General features: G+C 31.2%; 2 protein-coding genes across 12 annotated transcripts in view; one reads left to right on the forward strand and one right to left on the reverse strand.

Annotated features, from left to right (window-relative positions):
* Positions 1–5,900, forward strand: part of LOC134686797 (centrosomal protein of 57 kDa-like) — a 36,799-nt gene extending 30,899 nt beyond the window's left edge. For all 8 annotated transcript variants that reach the window (XM_063546572.1, XM_063546575.1, XM_063546571.1 and 5 more), the window contains one exon: positions 464–5,900. In XM_063546572.1, coding sequence (XP_063402642.1) covers positions 464–730 — 267 coding nt within the window. In that variant the 3' untranslated portion in view covers positions 731–5,900. The remainder of the gene's footprint in view (positions 1–463) is intronic.
* A 7,295-nt stretch (positions 5,901–13,195) lies between these two features.
* LOC134686800 (tyrosine--tRNA ligase, cytoplasmic-like) overlaps positions 13,196–19,206 on the reverse strand; it is a 338,438-nt gene continuing 332,427 nt past the window's right edge. For all 4 annotated transcript variants that reach the window (XM_063546584.1, XM_063546583.1, XM_063546581.1 and 1 more), the window contains exons 9-14: positions 18,406–18,491; positions 17,274–17,406; positions 16,127–16,218; positions 14,519–14,712; positions 13,952–14,090; positions 13,196–13,560 (exon numbers count right to left, since the gene is read on the reverse strand). In XM_063546584.1, the coding sequence (XP_063402654.1) occupies positions 13,450–13,560; positions 13,952–14,090; positions 14,519–14,712; positions 16,127–16,218; positions 17,274–17,406; positions 18,406–18,491 (755 nt within the window). In that variant the 3' untranslated portion in view covers positions 13,196–13,449. The remainder of the gene's footprint in view (positions 13,561–13,951; positions 14,091–14,518; positions 14,713–16,126; positions 16,219–17,273; positions 17,407–18,405; positions 18,492–19,206) is intronic.

The raw sequence follows: 19,206 nt of genomic DNA on the forward strand, positions 1-19,206 counted from the left end.
TCAAAGGAGAGAAAAACATAAAAAATGGTAGGGATGATATCAAATTTAGAAAACATCGACAAAAGATAAGCGGTAATAATTTTCAAAAATTTTCCAGAAACTAGAATATAAGAATAATATTAAAAGTAAAGGTATGATTTTCATAGATTTAAAAAGTAAAATAACAAATATGGCCAACTTCATGGAAAATTCTTTATACTTGAAAGGCCATAATCAAATGGCAAAATCAAAAGCCCAAACACATCAAACAAAGGGATAAAAACTGTCATATTCCTGACTTGGTACAGTCATTTTTGTATATAAACAATCATAAAAGTGGAAAGTTAATATCAGAAGTATTGAAATTCCAGAGAGTTTTGTGGAAGCCAAAATATGAAATGAAGAAGGCAAGACATGAAAATTAATGTATCGGTTTTATTTGAGAATTTTCAAAATGTTAATTTTATTATTATTTATATTTTAGTTGGAAGAAAAAAAGAAGAAAATGAAGAAACGTCCAAACTCTGCGAAACAAATAGACTCAAAAGAGACAACACCTCGTACAAAATCATCCTGTTCTAATTATAGTTCTGGTGAAGTAGAAGTGACGACTACGATACGAACAAAAGGTTCTAATGTTGGAAAGGTGCAAGTTAGGCCACACAGTGGACATAAAGTGTCGTTAAACGTTCTAAAAGACATGAAAAAATTACAAACAACATTACGGAAAGATGATCTGAAATGGGAATAGTGAATGTGATATTAGTTATATACAATTGTGCATTTTAAAACAGGGCATATTTATACTCCAAACATATGATACCTTTACATCGTCTGGCAATGAATGAGTTTTTATAGGACGCCCTCAGTAGTTATTTATGTGTAAATTATTAAAATAGGCATATTTATATGTTCAGGACAATTTACAACAGTTACGTGTGAATATCTAAGAACTTTGGCCAAGTTTACTCTAGATTTGTTTTGCTTTACGATACTGTGGATCCTTAATTGATGGCTTTCAAATAACTTTGAAGAATGAAGAACAACAATAAGATGTTAATCCTTTGATATAAGTAAGTTAAGTCCCATTATATTACATGGGGGATTTTTTTTTTTTTCATTTATCCATTCCATATATACATTTTCCCAATTGAGGCATAGATGCCAACCATTACGATTTTTGCGTAGTTTTTCCGATTTTGCTATAAAAACTACGCTATTACGGTCAAAGTCGAATAGTTACGGATTACCAATCATCGCCGTTCAATTTTGTAAAACACGGAATTTTATCATTACTTTTCCGTCCTGGTCCGGTATTTAGAAAACGCCAATGTAATGCTTCCGGTTTCTCTGGAGTTATCAACCTATTGTTGAATAACTAACTGACTTCCGAATAGGCAAACTTGCATTTTATGAAGTAGCTTTCCCCCTTTCTCTACTTCTCCTTGACAAAATGAAAATGTTTGAGTCGAGAACATCTGAGCAATTAATTAATGGAATACATACTACAGACCAACATGTTAAACGACAAATTTTAGTGCACATCACCTTGCAACCACTCGTCAGTAATTTTTATTGGTAAGTGTACGTTTATGAATGATTACTGAAAACTTTTCAAAAATACGGAAAATTTCATAGTTTGTTACTGATTGTGTCAAAAGGGGGTTGGCATCTATGATTGAGGTTAAATTCACACAACACATTCAAAGTTAATCAATTTTGGATATTATCTTTGTCATATTGTTTCAGTTTTGCCGCTGGAGTATAAATATGCCCTCATTTCAACAAGAACTATAGCTACATGCCTCACTGATATTATTCATGTGTACCTCAGCAAATGCATCAATTACAGTATATAAAGGGACATAACTATACATATTTCAATGGCAAATCAAAATATTATCTCCCTTTATTCTTCATGGAATATTTCATTTTTTGGAAGAATTCAGTTACAGCTAGACTAGTCACTTCTTGTGTATGTACTCAGTCCACTGAAAAATAAAATATAAGTATAACCAAGAATTCACATTCAGCCGCTAATTGTAAGCAAACAAAATATCAATAAATCTTTAACTTTTGTTAGTATAAATCAAACTGGTCAAACACAATTTGATTGGCTAATGAGAATAATTTTCCTCAGTCAGTAGAAAGTAAACAATATTTATTGATTTTAATGGTCCATTGAGTAAACATATTTTTCTTTGTACACGCTCCAATAAATATGATGTAAATTTTTTTAACTTTTGTTTGCACTTATAAGTACATTTTGACCACTGAGGGAAAGAATGTATCTTAATTTTAGTTTTATTTATTTTCATAAAGTGCTCATAATGTTGTGCTAGTTTTTATCTTGAAATATTTTTTGTGTTTAAATTTGAAAGAGAGTCAATTTTTAAATGTGAAACAATTTTTATACGACCGCAAATTTTGAAAAAATTTTCGTCGTATATTGCTATCACGTTGTCGTCGTCGTCGTCGTCGTCGTCGTCGTCGTCGTCCGAATACTTTTAGTTTTCGCACTCTAACTTTAGTAAAAGTGAATAGAAATCTATGAAATTTTAACACAAGGTTTATGACCATAAAAGGAAGGCTGGTATTGATTTTGGGAGTTTTGGTCCCAACATTTTAGGAATTAGGGGCCAAAAAGGGCCCAAATAAGCATTTTCTTGGTTTTTGCACTATAACTTTAGTTTAAGTTAATAGAAATCTATGAAATTTTGACACAAGGTTTATAACCACAAAATAAAGGTTGGGATTGATTTTGGGAGTTTTATTTTCAACAGTTTAGGAATTAGGGGCCAAAAAAGGGCCCAAATAAGCATTATTCTTGGTTTTCGCACAATAACTTTAGTTAAAGTAAATAGAAATCAATGAAATTTAAACACAATGTTTATGACCACAAAAGGAAGGTTGGTATTGATTTTGGGAGTTTCGGTCCAAACAGTTTAGGAATTAGGGGCCAAAAAGGGACCCAAATAAGCATTTTTCTTGGTTTTCGCACCATAGCGTTAGTATAAGTGAATAGAAATCTATGAAATTTAAACACAAGGTTTATGACTATAAAAGGAAGGTTGGTATTGATTTTGGAAGTTTTGGTCCCAACAGTTAAGGAAAAAGGGGCCCAAAGGGTCCAAAATTAAACTTTGTTTGATTTCATCAAAATTGAATAATTGGGGTTCTTTAATATGCCGAATCTAACTGTGTATGTAGATTCTTAATTTTTGGTCCAGTTTTCAAATTGGTCTACATTAAGGTCCAAAGGGTCCAAAATTAAACAAAAATTGAATAATAAGGGTTCTTTGATATGCCAAATCTAACTGTGTATGTAGATTCTTAATTTTTGGTCCAGTTTTAAAATTGGTCTAAATTAAAGTGCAAAGGGTCCAAAATTAAACTAAGTTTGATTTTAACAAAAATTGAAACCTTGGGGTTCTTTGATATGCTGAATCTAAAAATGTACTTAGATTTTTTATTATTGGCCCAGTTTTCAAGTTGGCCCAAATCGGGGTCCAAAATTAAACATTGTTTGATTTCATCAAAAATTGAATAATTGGGGTTCTTTGATATGCCAAATCTAACTGTGTATGTGTATGTGTATGTGTATGTAGATTCTTAATTTTTGGTCCAGTTTTAAAATTGGTCCAAATCAGGATCTAAAATTATTATATTAAGTATTGTGCAATAGCAAGTCTTTTCAATTGCACAGTATTGTGCAATGGCAAGAAATATCAAATTTCACAATATTGTGAAATAGCAAATTTTTTTTAATTAAGAGTTATCTTTCTTTGTCCAGTATAGGAAGCAAGAAATATCTGCAAGAATTTTTTTTAATTGGAGTTATCTTTCTTTGTCCAGAATCAACTTAAATCTTTGTTATATACAATATACAATGTATATTAACTTTTTACTACCAACTGATAAATTTAAATAATCTTTACCATTCAGTGATAACAAGCAGTTTTTTTTACATCATGTATTTAAATGAGTAGTAATTGTTGCAAACTCCATTAGAATATTTTAATTGAAATTAGTTTTGGAATAAGGGAAAGGGGGATGTGAATAAAAAAATTGGGTTAAATTTTTCTCATTTGAAATTTCATAAATAAAAAGAAAATTTCTTCAAACATTTTTTTGAGAGGATTAATATTCAACAGCATAGTGAATTGCTCTAAGAGAAAACAAAAATTTTAAGTTCATTTGAATACATTCATTCTGTGTCAGAAACCTATGCTATTTAATCACAATCCAAATTTAGAGCGGAATCCAGTTTGAATGTTATGTCCATACTTGCCCCAACTGTTCAGGGTTCAACCTCTGCGGTCGTATAAAGCTACGCCCTGCGGAGCATCTGGTTATTTTTGTGAAGATGTTCTTGTTTTTTACTTGATTTTTACCTTGTGCTGGTTATGAAATCAAACACAAGTAAAGAAGGTCATTCAAATTTTTTTCCTAATATTGGTTTGAAAAAATGCAAATTGATAATGTTCTACAAAAATAGTTTTCAGTCTTGAATCACTAAGTAGCGTATTATCTCATGAATATTTATATTTGTTATCCAAGTAAACATTCCAAACATCATCTCTTCCCATTGTGTCTGATAGTGTGAATGTTTATAGGTTAAAGGTTACAAATAAGTATTTACTGTGCAGTTAGTATGTATGAGTGTAATTTAGGTGATTGTACAATTTTCCCACTTCTGGCTTTCATTTAAAACTGTTTCAGACTAAAAGTAAATGTTTCTAAAACAAATTCCAAATAAGTTTGAAAATATTCATTTATTTATTTGGTATTATAAGAATTAGTAGTACATGTAATAATTGAAGAGCAATCAATTACCTCTAAACTATGAAATATCTTGGTTTTTTTTGTGTAGCTGGGTTACTGTCTCATTTACGTATATACCCACCATCTCCTGTTTATATTTATATCTTTACTTTAAAAAACGTTTCATTTGTTTCTTACAGAAATTGCAAATGGAATTAAAGTACAAAAAAAATGTAGTAATATATTTAGGGCGGCACTACTTTCTAGTAGCTTCATAATTTTTCAGTTTGCTTTCAAATTTGATGAAAAATAATTTGTCGGACTTTAACCTAAGAAAAAAGTTTTTTTGCCCAGCCAATTGTATTTCTGTTCAATCCTGTACCCTAAATATTTCTGGTACCTAATAACCACTCAAGTTCAATAAAGGATATGTTGAACATTTGCCACATTTCTATGTAAGGGTAAACTGCATCCCTGATACATAACTATTCTAATCCATCAAGAGTAAACTGTATCCCTGTTACATTATTCTATTATAGAAGTGAATGCCAGGTAATAGTGGTATCCAGTAAGTGTGTATACATCATTCATAATTCATCATCTTGCCCATTAATATTACTATCTGTGATTATATGATTTGTCTTCTGTATGAATTACACCATAAACACTCATTAGCTCACTTATCATCTTTAAAAGTTTAAAAAAGCACACATATTTTGGATAAGAGTTGATAAAGTTAAATTTGGCAGCAATTATGATGCTTTATTGCTTCCATGGGAAACTGGACTTATTTTTCAAATTCAAAATTTTATTAAGCGAAATTTTAATGTTCTTATTGTATCCATAAAATCTGACCCATGGTTTCACAAGTCAATGTTTATTTTTTTTACTTTTGAACATTTTTAATTGCATATTATAGTAATAAAAAAATATAATTCCATTTAATAGCAAAACTCTGAACTTGAAAATAAGTGTTAAACAAAGTGACATATTTTTAAAAAGAAATAATACCCTACACTAATTAAGAGTATAAAACATAGAACACTGTTTATACAGAAGATGGATCATTGTTTTTATTGGTATTTTATATTTGTTATATGTATAGGTCATTTATTTTATATACAAATGTAAATATGAATAAATTATATACAAAAGTGTTTGAGACTTCTGTTTCTGTTGATTTGTTTTACTATTTATTCCAGTTCAAAAATGTTTGGCTGTGACATGGTGTGGCAATGTTGTTGTTTGAAGATATTTTTGTTGAACCTGCATTATTTATTTGGCAAAAAAGAGACACCGCAATCCTAGACTTTGTAATCAGCGGTGTCAACATTTAGGTTCAGTCTGGGGTTTAAACCTTTTATTGACCCTGTGACTTCTGTTTGCTTGACATAGGGATAGTAATCTGGCAGGTGTTAAACTAATTGAAAGCTTAATACCTTGATCCTTCATACTTTGTATAAAGATGCTATGATATTAAGTTTATTTCTGTCATGGTTCAGGGACTACTTGAAACAAATGTTAATATTTTCAGTATTCTTAATTTCTTTCTCATACACCTTATCGCTATTTGTTCCACTGGACATCACACAATTTCCTGTAATATTTTGACATCATAATAGAAAATGCCCGCCGCAACAATGGAAAAGTGATTTTTATATGACGTCAAAAGTTCAAGCGGGACAGATTTTCGGGTCTAGCGGGAATAACATTAAAGTGTATTATGAGTCCAAGGACAAACTATAATTGATATGTATGTACCTACATGTAGTATGGTACTCATGCCCATCAGACCGTCTTCACTTGACTTTGATCTCACTTCATGGATCAGTAAGCAGAAACTTTAAGCAAAGCTATATTTGGTGTATAGGGAAGGATTGTTAGATGCATATATCCAACTGGCAGCAGTCATCTGACCTTGACCTCATTTTGATGGTTCAATGGTTAAAGTTAAGTTTTTTGTGTTTTGTTCTTTTTCTATTAAATACTGTATGCTGTCAGCTATACTTACTGTATGAAAATATTTTACAATGTCAGTTTGGCATGTTATATTTGACCTTGACCTCATTTTTACATTCATTGCTCAATGTAAGGTTTTAGTTTTTATGGTCTGCTTTTACTAACACTATATGCAATAGGTCAACTATATTTGGTGTATGTCTGTCTGGCAATTATCCATCTGAAAATGACCTTATTTCCATTGGTCAATTTTAAGTTTTTCTGGTTTAGTTGGTTTCTAAGATACTATAAGCAATAGGACAACTTTATCTGAGCATGTAATCAATGTAAATATAAACAAAAAGATGTGGTATGATTGCGAATAAGACAACTCTCCACAAGAGACCAAATGCAGGGTTCATCTGACCTTGACTTCATTTTTTGTGTGTTGAATGATTGAAAGATGTACACATTCAATCTGTTGACAGGCTAGTGATCATTGTTGGCTAAACTTCTAGTCCACTCTGCAGTGGCGCCCTCTTGATAAGAATGCTATCCCCTGAGAGATTATAAAGCAAAAAATCCAACAACTATAATGGGTCACATATTTATTCTCGTTTCTTTGCAAATTAACAGTATTAAAATATTGCTTAAATGTACATGTGATAAAGATTTGAAGTATTGATTCTGTCATGGATTTTAAAAGAAGCAATTACAACTTGTATGAAGTCTGCATAAAAGATCCTATACAGAAAGACCAAAGCCACATCTTTTTATAAATCTTAACATTTATTGCATACATTGAGTAATTTAATATAACTAATAATTTCACATCTTTTATAAGTATTTTCATTCATACAATGACACACAAATATCATCACAAAAGTTTCGAACAAAATACAAACACTTTCAATTAGTTGGTAATTTCTAACATTTGATACTCAATTATAAAATTTAAAGTACGCTTTTTATTGATGGCATAAAAAAAAGCATCTCCATAAGTACATAATTTGAGGGTTTGACCAATAATTTCTAAAATTGTTCCGGAAGTTTGCATTTAGTTGGACACTTAAAGGACAAGGTATGATAAGAGGCATTTTTGGCCCCCTCTCCAAATGACTTCATATTTGATCCATCATTAGTCTATGCATAGTTACTTAAAAAAATATTGATATTTTTGTGTTTATGTGATTATTTGGTTGCCTAGCAACGGGTTTTATAAAACGAACTATAATATCCATCTTTATTGCAATTTCCCAAGGAAAAGACTTCTGAATCTATTTAAATGAATGGTAAAGTGTTAACAAACACTTAAATATTTATTATTGTTGGGTATATCATTTTAAAAGTTCTTAAAAGTAACTTAGCAACTTCAATGTTGCCTAGTAACCACATCAAAGTACTTATTTATCCAATGTTATCCATAAAAAAAAATGAAAAGTCAAATGTTTTCATACAACTCTTATTAAGTCGACTCCTATATTGATATATTTAGTAACAATGTTTGCTTGAAAAAACAACTTGATTTTGTATCTATATAATCTGTCTAATCAACCCGAGTTTTCCTTAGCAACCCAAAGTTAGTTTTAAGTTAACAGTTGAAGAACATTTAAAAAGATGTTTAGAATTACTGAGTGTAATTTTTCAGCTTGAAACGTGGAACTAAAGGTTATTTATGAGTACCTTTAGTGCAGATGTGCAATTCTAATATAATTCTAAATTCAGCGTTTCCATGGTTACACATGGATGTTTCCATGGTTACACATGGACGTTTCCATGATATAATATCTTGCTTAGCAACCATCTCAAATCAGAAAAAAATAATTTGTATGCATATCTACCTATGTATTTTCATATAAAACAGAGACAGCAGATGCATATGTTTTTAGTGTTGCATACTGTATAATAATCTAAGATTCCTTGCTGCTTACAACAGCCTTATGAGTTGTACCCCCCCTCTGTTTTCACAATTTTTATTTTTTTTCTCTATTGTTATTTTCAAAACAAAACCAATTGTGCATGATCTGATTAATAGACAATGTTATTAATGACTATAAGGTTTCAATTAATTTCTGTTATTTTTTACTTCGCCCAAAGATTAAATAATATAACTTAAATAAATGGAGAATGTGTCCATTGACATAGGGACTCAGTTGATTCCCTCGCTTACATATAAAGTTATACAGAGACATATCTCAAGAACTTTAAAAGTGACGCTACTAAAATTTGAACTTAAACTGAGTTTTGTGGCAATAATCATTATATATGCATTTTATAACATTGAATTGAGACAAACCCAAGTTAGAGATCGGAAACCAAAAAAATCAGCTTTTGTTTTTCATTTGTAAAGAGATTATTAAACCCTAGAACAGAAGAAAAAATCATCAAAATTTATACTGGGTCTCTGTTTTTGTGGTTATAACTTGTTTATAGAGAACGGAAACGAACAATTCAGCAAGTTTTCCTTTTATGAAGGAGCATAACTCTAGTATGAAATGGCGCCAGCAAAATCAAACTTGACCTGTGTTTTGTGGTGATAAGCATTGTGTATAAGTTTCTTAACATTTGGTTGAGGCAAACTTAAGTTAAGAAATCGAATCCAATTTTGGAACGTACAGACGGACGGACCTATGTATGTACGTATTTATAGACGGACAAGGGAACAATTTAATGCGCGCTCCGGTACAGAGAGGGCGTATGCATGCTTTTTACTACAAATGTGGAGCACAAAAAATAGTTGAACATTGTAAGAGTAGAAATTATTGATGTGTAAACTTGGCTGCTGACTTTCAAAATTTACATAAACGTCCATTGTTTTTTAACCCTTTAGTTGTAAAATAAATGTTATGCAGTAAAAAGTAGTACCATTCATATTATTATTTAACATTGAGTAAACTAGTGCATACTGTACACTGATTGTAAAATTGATCTACATGTTGATATTTTTCAACTGGGATCGTCAGGACAGGGGGCGATGACTTTGGGTTCTTTTATAGTTTTATTTTTAATCTAATACAGAAGATGAATATATAATGAAAAAATAGAATAATAGCATATCTATCTTTCGGCAATTCGAAAAACTGATAGGAGTCTAGTGGTTTTAGTCATTTTCTTCAATGCATGTATTATAAGTAAGAAGGTGTGGTATGGTTGACAATAGGACAACTCTCCACTCAAAAGACCAACATGACACAGAAATTTACAACCGTACAGCCTTCAACATGAGCAAAGCCCATTCCGCATTGTCAGTTATAAAAGGCTCCGAATTAACAATGTTGAACGATTCAAGCGAGATAACCAACGGCCTAGTATATGAAAAAAAAATAACCAAAAAACAAATATGTAACACATAAGCAAATAATAACCACTTGATAACAGTAGTCGATTTCACAAACAAAAAAAAACCGACTAAGAATGATCGTAAGGTATACTGAATTGTTCATGACTTACGATCAATCTCAGTCGTAAGTTTTATTTTGTGAAACTGACTCCATGCTCCTGACTTGGGACAGGCACATATATAGAGAATGTGGCAGGTTTAACATGTTAGCAGGATCTGAAACCTCACCCTTACTTTAACAGTAAAACATAAGGACAAACTATAAAAATCAGTTAAAAAAAGGCTAAGATCAATAAAAATACAAATTTTGCAAATAAGTGGACGTGGCTGGGTACTTGTACATTCCAAAAACAAATAATCACTGTATCGTTTTGTTCATCATTATCTTATGGGTACAAGATATGCTTCACTTGAGTAAGGAAATGTCTTATCTACATCCCTTGAGAAGATACACAAAATACAAGTTTAATATATATTGTCTAAAATTGGAATGGACTGGATAGGGAATGTGTCAAAAAGTCGTGAATTTATTTCTTTTACAAAAATTAGTTATGTTCTCCTCTTATCAATTAACACATAGCAGCTTTTCCTTTTATTTTATAAAAGAGAAAAGATTCTAAAAAAGAAAAAGTGAAAAGTAATAAAATAAAATGAAATAGTCACAGAAAAGAAAGTAATTATGATTTATTAACTGAAACTTTTATCATGTTATAATGTCAGGTTTTAGCAAGTTACAGCTGATCAGCTTATATACGAGAGAAGACGCATGGATTTTCGTTTTAAAAAAAATAAGCGTGCATCTGTAATGTATCTTCGGATTTTGAAAATCGAATTTTGTTGAGATTAATATATAGTGTCATATTTGACTTTGTATTTTTTCAAAGGTTTATAATATTTGCATACACTTAATTAAAGTTTCAAAAATTATATCTAATCCTTGCAGTATTTAATTTTAATACATTTATATATTTAAAATTCTTATAGTAAATTTAATGAATGAAGAGTTTTGTTTCTCTAAAAATTGTTTTAAAAAAATATTTCAAATAATTTTCTGTATAATCCATTGACAGGGGAGGTAATTTCGGTTCTAATGTTTTCACGTGAAATCGATTTAAATTTCCAGTTGCCATTTACGTACTATGTACACGGATAAAAAGGGTTATAGTTTGTTAGGGGCTTTATTCATTTAGTGTTGTTGAATGTACAGTTTGCTGGTTGTTCTTTGACAACACTGCCACTGTCACTTTAAAACAAATGATGCAAAATCACACGTTCCTTTACTTTGCCCGATTAAAAAAACCCGTTATTATGATTAAGAACGAAAAAGCATTTTACCTTCCCGGCATTAAAGTTTTGTAACCCAATCAAGATCACCTGAGCTAAAATAAGACGTACGAGCAGATTCGGAAATGCAAGTTCGTTCCGGTCGTTGGTTCGCATATTATTGACGTTTCCGTGAAAACAAGCCGAATTTTCAGTGTAGAATTATTGAATTTTGAACATGAGCGGACGCGAGTACCAAGAATATATTTAAAAGAGTGAATTATTTCCTTTCAACAAACAACACATTGAAATATCTTCGTGGTACTCGCGTCCGCTCATAGTTGAAAATTGCTTAAACGGACGGGAAAACTTCGAATTTTCATAAAATTTACGTTTTTCATGAGAAAGAGAGAGGTATTAATTATTTTTTTCACACGGAATAAGAAAAGTTATATTGATTTTTTGTTAGATGAGACACTATTCTCTTTAGAAATAGTCAAGTTTCTTGGATATTATGCATTCTAATTTCAACGAAAATAGGGGGCCAGTTGCAATAGCTTATCGTACCTTGTCCTTTGTGGTTACATAGAACACACACAAAGTCCTTAAATTTGGGAATACACAGGTGATAAATAATTTTTACAAAATCTGAAATTATTTTTTTCATTAGTGGAAAAGCCATAAAAAAAATTGCAGGATTATCGTACTCAGACAGTTGTTCTCTGAAAACGATAAAATTATTTCCTAGTCTGAAGCTGACTTTGATTTAAAGTTAACTTTAGATGGGCTCTGTGTAAACAGGCAACTGCCAGCCTTGGTAAGAAATCAGGTAATTAGACAAAATTCAGAACATGTCAGAAAGAAAACCCCAGCAACCTAACCACCCTATTTTGAAATACCCTCATTCTGAGTTAGAAATGGAAGGTTTTTCGTTTCTGTGTGTCTGGTAATTCGAGAAATATTTAGATACAGCTTGGTTAGAATGATAGCAAATTACAGAGTTATCTCCCCATATTTGTTATTTTCAAGCGCATTTTAACAAAATTGTATCTTGTATTACCAGAAATAAATTACCAGGGAAAGGAAACGATTATTATATTCCTGCACCATTATTCATTCTGAACTGGAATTGATTTAAAGCTGAGTTGGCTTTTGTTTGTCATGTTTTCACCACTTAAATTGAGCTGTCAAGGTAGGATACTGAGAATATATCAACATAGAACATATTTATACTAAAATTTGAATATTTAAGAAAATATAAATGAAAATAATGAACAATAAAGTTTTATTTTGTGACCGAGATGAATGAAACAAATGGATACCATAACCATTAGAAATATGACACAAGTCACATGTTCACAATACAAAACATTTAACTTTAGCCAGACAACAAAAATCTTATTCAATTAAAAACAAACAATTACAAAGTAGATAAGCTATCAAGAAAGATTATAGCAGATCATGATTTTTTAATCATCAATCTTATTCTTTAACATTTTCAAAATGTCTCAACCCATTTGATGAACATTTTTGCAAAATAATCTTTAGCATTTATAGATATGAAAAAAAAGAAGAAAACTGCAGGCAATATATGTATGTGTGGTAATAAATGTAGGAATGTTTCTCCTTTATGCCAAACTTAGAAGCACAGTGAATATACAAAGTAAGGCAACGTTATTCCATATTTAGCACGTGGATAATCTATAGTTGACATATCCCATAATATTTCAAATATTACATTAGACTTTGGTACAGTCATCACTTGAACATAATTTGCAACTCGAAAATCAGCAATTGACGATGGCAACTCTTTGAATAATAAAATAAAAATTCATTTCAGGTGGGATTTCCTTTCATGCATTCAATTTAAATTAAATTTGATTCTTAAAAAAAAAATTATGTTGATAACACTATCAGTGAATAGTAGTTTTAATATGTATAACATACAATTGTCCACAAAAAACATGTTGACAATGTTTTCAGTGAATAGTCTTTTATGTAACATATAATTGCTAAAATACTATCAACAAAAAATATGGCAGTCAACTAATAAATTAAAATTTCTACGGAACATTAAAATACAATGACAGGACAGTTTGTATCACAAATGAGTTCCTCGACAATGGTGTTCACAATAAATAAATACATCCTACATATGATCTTTATCATTTAATGGGTGACGATTTTAGTGATTTACACGTCACATTCCCTAACTTGGTCTTCATTATATTTCCTTGCCATTCAGCTATACACTCACTGTTTGTTCGTAAATCAGGCTGAAAATAAAAACATGAATATTAGCACTGATATTTAATTAAAAAACAAGAGGCTGTCAGAGCGACAGCAAACCAAATTTATTTACATTCATTTGTGTCAATATCAATATCACAAGGACCATAACTGATGAACAGTGAAAATGAAAACCTGAAAAATAAAGTATGTTTAAATGAACATATGTTTTCATAGTTTATGACTTTATTCATTATAGGTTGAAAAATACAGGCAAAGTTTAGATGTTTATGAAGTGTCCTATATTTTGACTTTAGTGGAACCTTAAGGAATCATTATCTTTAAAGTATAAAATTTGCTCTTGGCTGCAGGAATTTGGATTTAATGGAATAGAACAGACCAAAAGTTTTTGAGGTAAAAAAATCTCTTTACACACACCTGTAATTGTTCCCACACTTTTTTCTTTGGCTTCAATTCTTCATCAGGTTTGCCAGACTCATGTTCTTCAAAAAATACTCTCTCCCCTGGTGCACTGCCCTCTGGTGGGTTTAAAGGTTCTACTGCCCTTGGCTCAGCACTACAAAATAAAATTGTTGTTATTATAAGATTCAGTCTATCATAAATATAGATGATAGAAAACTTTGAATTTATAGCTCACCTGATCAAAAGTCAACATCAACAAACCAGATTTTTTAACATTTATTTGTGTCCTCGCATTTTTTTATTTCTCAAGGACCCTAACTCCTGCTCAAGCTTTGGTTGAACAGTATGAGCACTGTTTGGCAGCCTTCCCCTGTACATCCCCAAATCAATAACCAATTTTTCCTTCATGAGAAACCTGCATTTCATTGATCATAAATATTCATGGTTTGTCTTTATCATGCAAGGAAAGCAGGGCAAATTAGTACCAATTAAATAATAATAAATCTAAATTCATCTAATACCTTCATTAAAGCAATAAATCACTTAACAACAAGGCTGTTTTATCTATATAAGATAACCTACACTGAAGCACACATTAGCATGGCCTTTGATTCAATTCCTCTCATCTTTTGTGGTTTCAGATTACATAAAAACACTCCTAGTCTGTCTTGTAAATCCTCCATGGGTACCAGTCCTGCTAGCCCACTGACTACAGTTCTCTCGTCACCATTACCTAAATCTACTGTTTCTACATACAGTGAATCAGCATCTGGATGCTACAAATTAAAAACAAACTTGTTTAAAAAATGTTTGAGTCTTCTAAGGAAGAAATATAAATGCCTCAACTCTCCAAATTATATACTGTGGATTTGTTTATTTTTGTGGGTATCAATTTTAGTGGATATTTGATTTCTTGGTTTAGCCAATCTTTGCATACATAGCATATAGAAAATGTGTAATTCATTGAACATTTGAATTCGTGGCTCACCTGTACTCACAAAAATTGTTATCCAACACATAATAATGAATTCACAGTAAGCAAAAATGACAAAGTCCATGTTTTGATATAGGAAATCTCATCAGGGATTTTTCATTAAAATGAATGGGGGAGTGAACCTTGTCAGAACTATTGACAAAATGAAGAAGAAAGACAGGTTTTAGATCAATTACGGTTATATGTCAATTTAACATAAGAAATATTACACCAAGTAAATATATTTTGGGGATAATCTATTTCTCACCTCTCCAATTTGTTCAATGGGTCTCAGCATGTGTCTTTTGTGAACTCTCAATGTTGTTTTTTGTAATTAAGAGAAATTGGTGATGAATGAGGATCTTTGTTAGACTCTGTTAGATTTGTTCACTATTTCTATTGAACTCTATAAGTACTTTAGATCTTGACACATTGTATATACATTACATTTACTGTGAAATTTATGTAAGATTCGTAGATCATTTTTTTGAAATTATTTGTGCCTTTGCTGTATCGATGAAGCATGGCCCGCATCTCTTTTTTTCACACTGTTTATAATATTACATCCACTTCATCACATTTTGGTAGATTGTTGTCTTATGGCAATCATACCATGTCTCCTTATTTTAATTATATGTCTATATTTATTATGTATATCAGTTCAAAAGCTCTGTTAGTAACCTTCTTTTAACTTGCAGACTTAAAGTAAAACTTATTTGATTAAGCAAAACAAGATTCTATTTCTTTAGTGAACATTTGATTTCATGTTTTTTCAAAAGTCGGCATACAAGTATATTTAAATGTATCATATATAAACAAGAATGTGTCGATAGTACATGGATGCCCCAAACACATAATAATTTTCTATGTTCAGTGGACCGTAAATTTGGGGGTCAAAACACTAATTTGGCATTAAAATTAGAAAAAGATCATATCATATCATAAGAACATGTGTACAAAATGAACTAATTTTCAAGTTGATAGGACTTCAACTTCATCAAAAACTACCTCAACCATAATCTGAAGCAGGACAGACAGACGGATGGACAAACACAGGAACAGACAAAAAAAACATAAATGGGGCATAAAAATATACTTTGTTGAAAGAATTTGCAATTAACCTTTACTGACAAAAATTGGTAAGCCATGAATAATAATGAACCTACAGTATTCATAACGGTATTTGTGTAATCTTCTGACTCATTAGATATATTTACCTTTTCAACTTTAGTGATTTTACCAACTCTCAGATCTAATCTAGATGGAACGAGTGCTTCTTCTGTCTGTCCTCCTGCCTGACCAGGTTTCTCTGTAATATAATATATACTGATACAATTCAATTCAATTCAAAGTTTTATTTAGAGCCGATATTCAATAAACTGCATTAACACAAGCTCTAGTGAGCTTTTCAAATCGACTTAAAAACAAAATATAATACACACATACAAAAGTCATGAAAACAACACAATTTTAAACATATAGTGCATAGAATGATACCACAAATGACATATATAAGTTAAAAGCATAGTACACTTAAAGCATAGCACAAGTTAATAATAAGATTTCACAAATCAAAAAGTCACACAAAAATTAAAAAAAAAAAATAAACACAGGCACATACACTTTATGCATGCACTGCACTGGCATGAGCTGTTATTTGGATCCCATGTTCTGTACCACTTTGTTGCATTGGGGTCAAAGATGTTTCCATTCGACAATGGTTTAGCAGCCCATTCCAGATTTGTGCAGCATTATAGTGAAATGATCTTAAGCTAATCTTGATACAACAGACATGTATGAACATTCTGGTCTGTCATTTAATTCTTCTAGATTTTTTTTTATTTAAGTAAGCAGAGTGCATGGAACTACAATGTATTTGAGAAACTACAATGTATTTGAGAAATGAAGTTACAAGAACTAACTACAATTATTAGTAAATTTTAAACTTTCACACCAGTAATGGCCCATATTGGGAGATAGATGGATGTAAGATGGGACATATTTTACACTTTCACACCAGTAATGGCCCATATTGGGAGATAGATGGATGTAAGATGGGACATATTTTACACTTTCACACCAGTAATGGCCCATATTGGGAGATAGATGGATGTAAGATGGGACATATTTTACACTTTCACACCAGTAATGGCCCATATTGGGAGATAGATGGATGTAAGATGGGACATATTTTACACTTTCACACCAGTAATGGCCCATATTGGGAGATAGATGGATGTAAGATGGGACATATTTTACACTTTCACACCAGTAATGGCCCATATTGGGAGATAGATGGATGTAAGATGGGACATATTTTACACTTTCAGTTCTAATGTTGTATAACAATAGACATTATCTTACTTTTTTTCTCCACAGGATAGGCTTGACTAGTGAGTTTCTTCAGTTCAGGTGTTTCAAACTCCTTCCTGATAGGATCCAACAGCTGATTCAGGTAATTCTCTACAGATACCTTTAAATCACCAGGGTGCACCTCCTAAAGGAATAAAATAATTAGGTCAGTTGAACAGCTGATTCAGGTAACTCTCTACAGATACCATTGAATCACCAGGGTGCACCTCCTAAAGGAATAAAATAATTTGGTCAGTTCATGTGCAGGTCAAAATCACCATGGTGCACCTCCTAAAAGAATAAAATAATTTGGTCAGTTAATGAGCTGGTCAAATCTATTGTGATTGGATCCATAGCAGATCAAGGTATCATAAATTCAGAAATTGGTATTGTTCTGTTTAAAAATATTTGTTTAAAACACCTTGCAACTGTTTCGCTGGATACTGTAATAAAAATGCCATAGTTTCTGTTCTTGCTGGAACAAATATTCTGTAAGGAACCAGTACTGTCATATTTGTTCCATTTAATATAATATAAAAGAATGTATCTCCCATTTGAAACATTATCATGATTATATTATGAATAAACTTTTATTCATGACAATATTAGAGCTAATTTCCTAATGCTTGTAGACTAAAGCTTTGGTTGGCTTGCTAAATTTGTTTGTATAAATGTTTACTCAAGCTTTATAATTAAGATTGACATCTTTAAACAATATATATAGGCATAGTTAAACCTGTATATATTATTTTAAAATTTGATTGGAAGTTATCCCAATTACAATTGTACAATATACAAACAAAGCAAGCAAATTGTCCAAAGTCCTGCTCTACATGCATTAGGAAATTAGCAGTAAATGCTTCTTAAAAAGATGAGTCAGCTGATGCAGACAAATGTACATATCTTTCTTTGGAATTGTTACTTTTGTTTGTTTTCAGGATTGTTATGACCTTCCTCCCCCTTTTGCAGTAGGTGCACAGGGGGCATAAAGTGTACCCTTGACTGTCTGTCTCATTTTCGTTTGTTTGAAGCTTGAGCGTGGCCATTCATGTCCTCAGACATATATTTCTTCAATTTTTTTATTTCTGCTTTTCTTTTTAACAAAGATGCACCATACTTATAATATTTTGTTGCTATTCATTACCTCTTTAGCAAAAGCCTCTTCCAGTTCTTGGAACTTCTTGTATGTTATGTTTCCACCAAATTCTTCCTTCCTAACCACTGTGAATCCTAAAAATAGAAATGGTTACATATACATAACATGCAGCTAGCAATAAATATGTACAAATATTTGCAATTCAATAAGTCATTACAGAGGATTGCATTGAGTGTGTATGTAAAGGTAATATATTGGTTAGCTTGCTTGCTAGCTGAACAGTAATGACATTCTTAGGTAAGGAGAATCTATCTGTCGGACTTGTCTACTCTTAAAGGAGGGTAGATTACCTATCATAAGAATGACTTCATGGTTCAGCTAGCAAGCAAGCGAACTAAAGATATTACCTTTACATACACACTCAATGCAATCAGCTGTAAATCTTTTTCACTATTTACTGCCCGTTTAATACTTTTTGAGATTTATTTTTTAAATTTGAATTGTAGTTTTAAATGGTTAGGGTTCATGTGTTCAGTACAATATCGAAATAGGTTTTTTAATGTGAGGGCACCCAAGTTGAACCTATTTTGACCATTTTTTTCCATCTAAAATTATTTAAGAAACAGCCAAAATTTTCCTTTTTGTGTTTATTTGGAAAATGCATCCCATTTATGTCTAGAAAACAGAAAATGTTTCTGGCCAAAATTTCTGATAGGGTTATATATAGGACCATTTAATCATAAAATCAATCCAAACCTTCCTTTTGTGATATGGAACCTTGTGGTAGATTTCATAGAGATCCAAACACTTATACTCAAGTTATTGTCTTAGGACTATGATGACATCTCC

The sequence above is a fragment of the Mytilus trossulus genome, chromosome 10 (assembly GCF_036588685.1).
Source record: "Mytilus trossulus isolate FHL-02 chromosome 10, PNRI_Mtr1.1.1.hap1, whole genome shotgun sequence".
NCBI lineage: Eukaryota > Metazoa > Mollusca > Bivalvia > Mytilida > Mytilidae > Mytilus > Mytilus trossulus.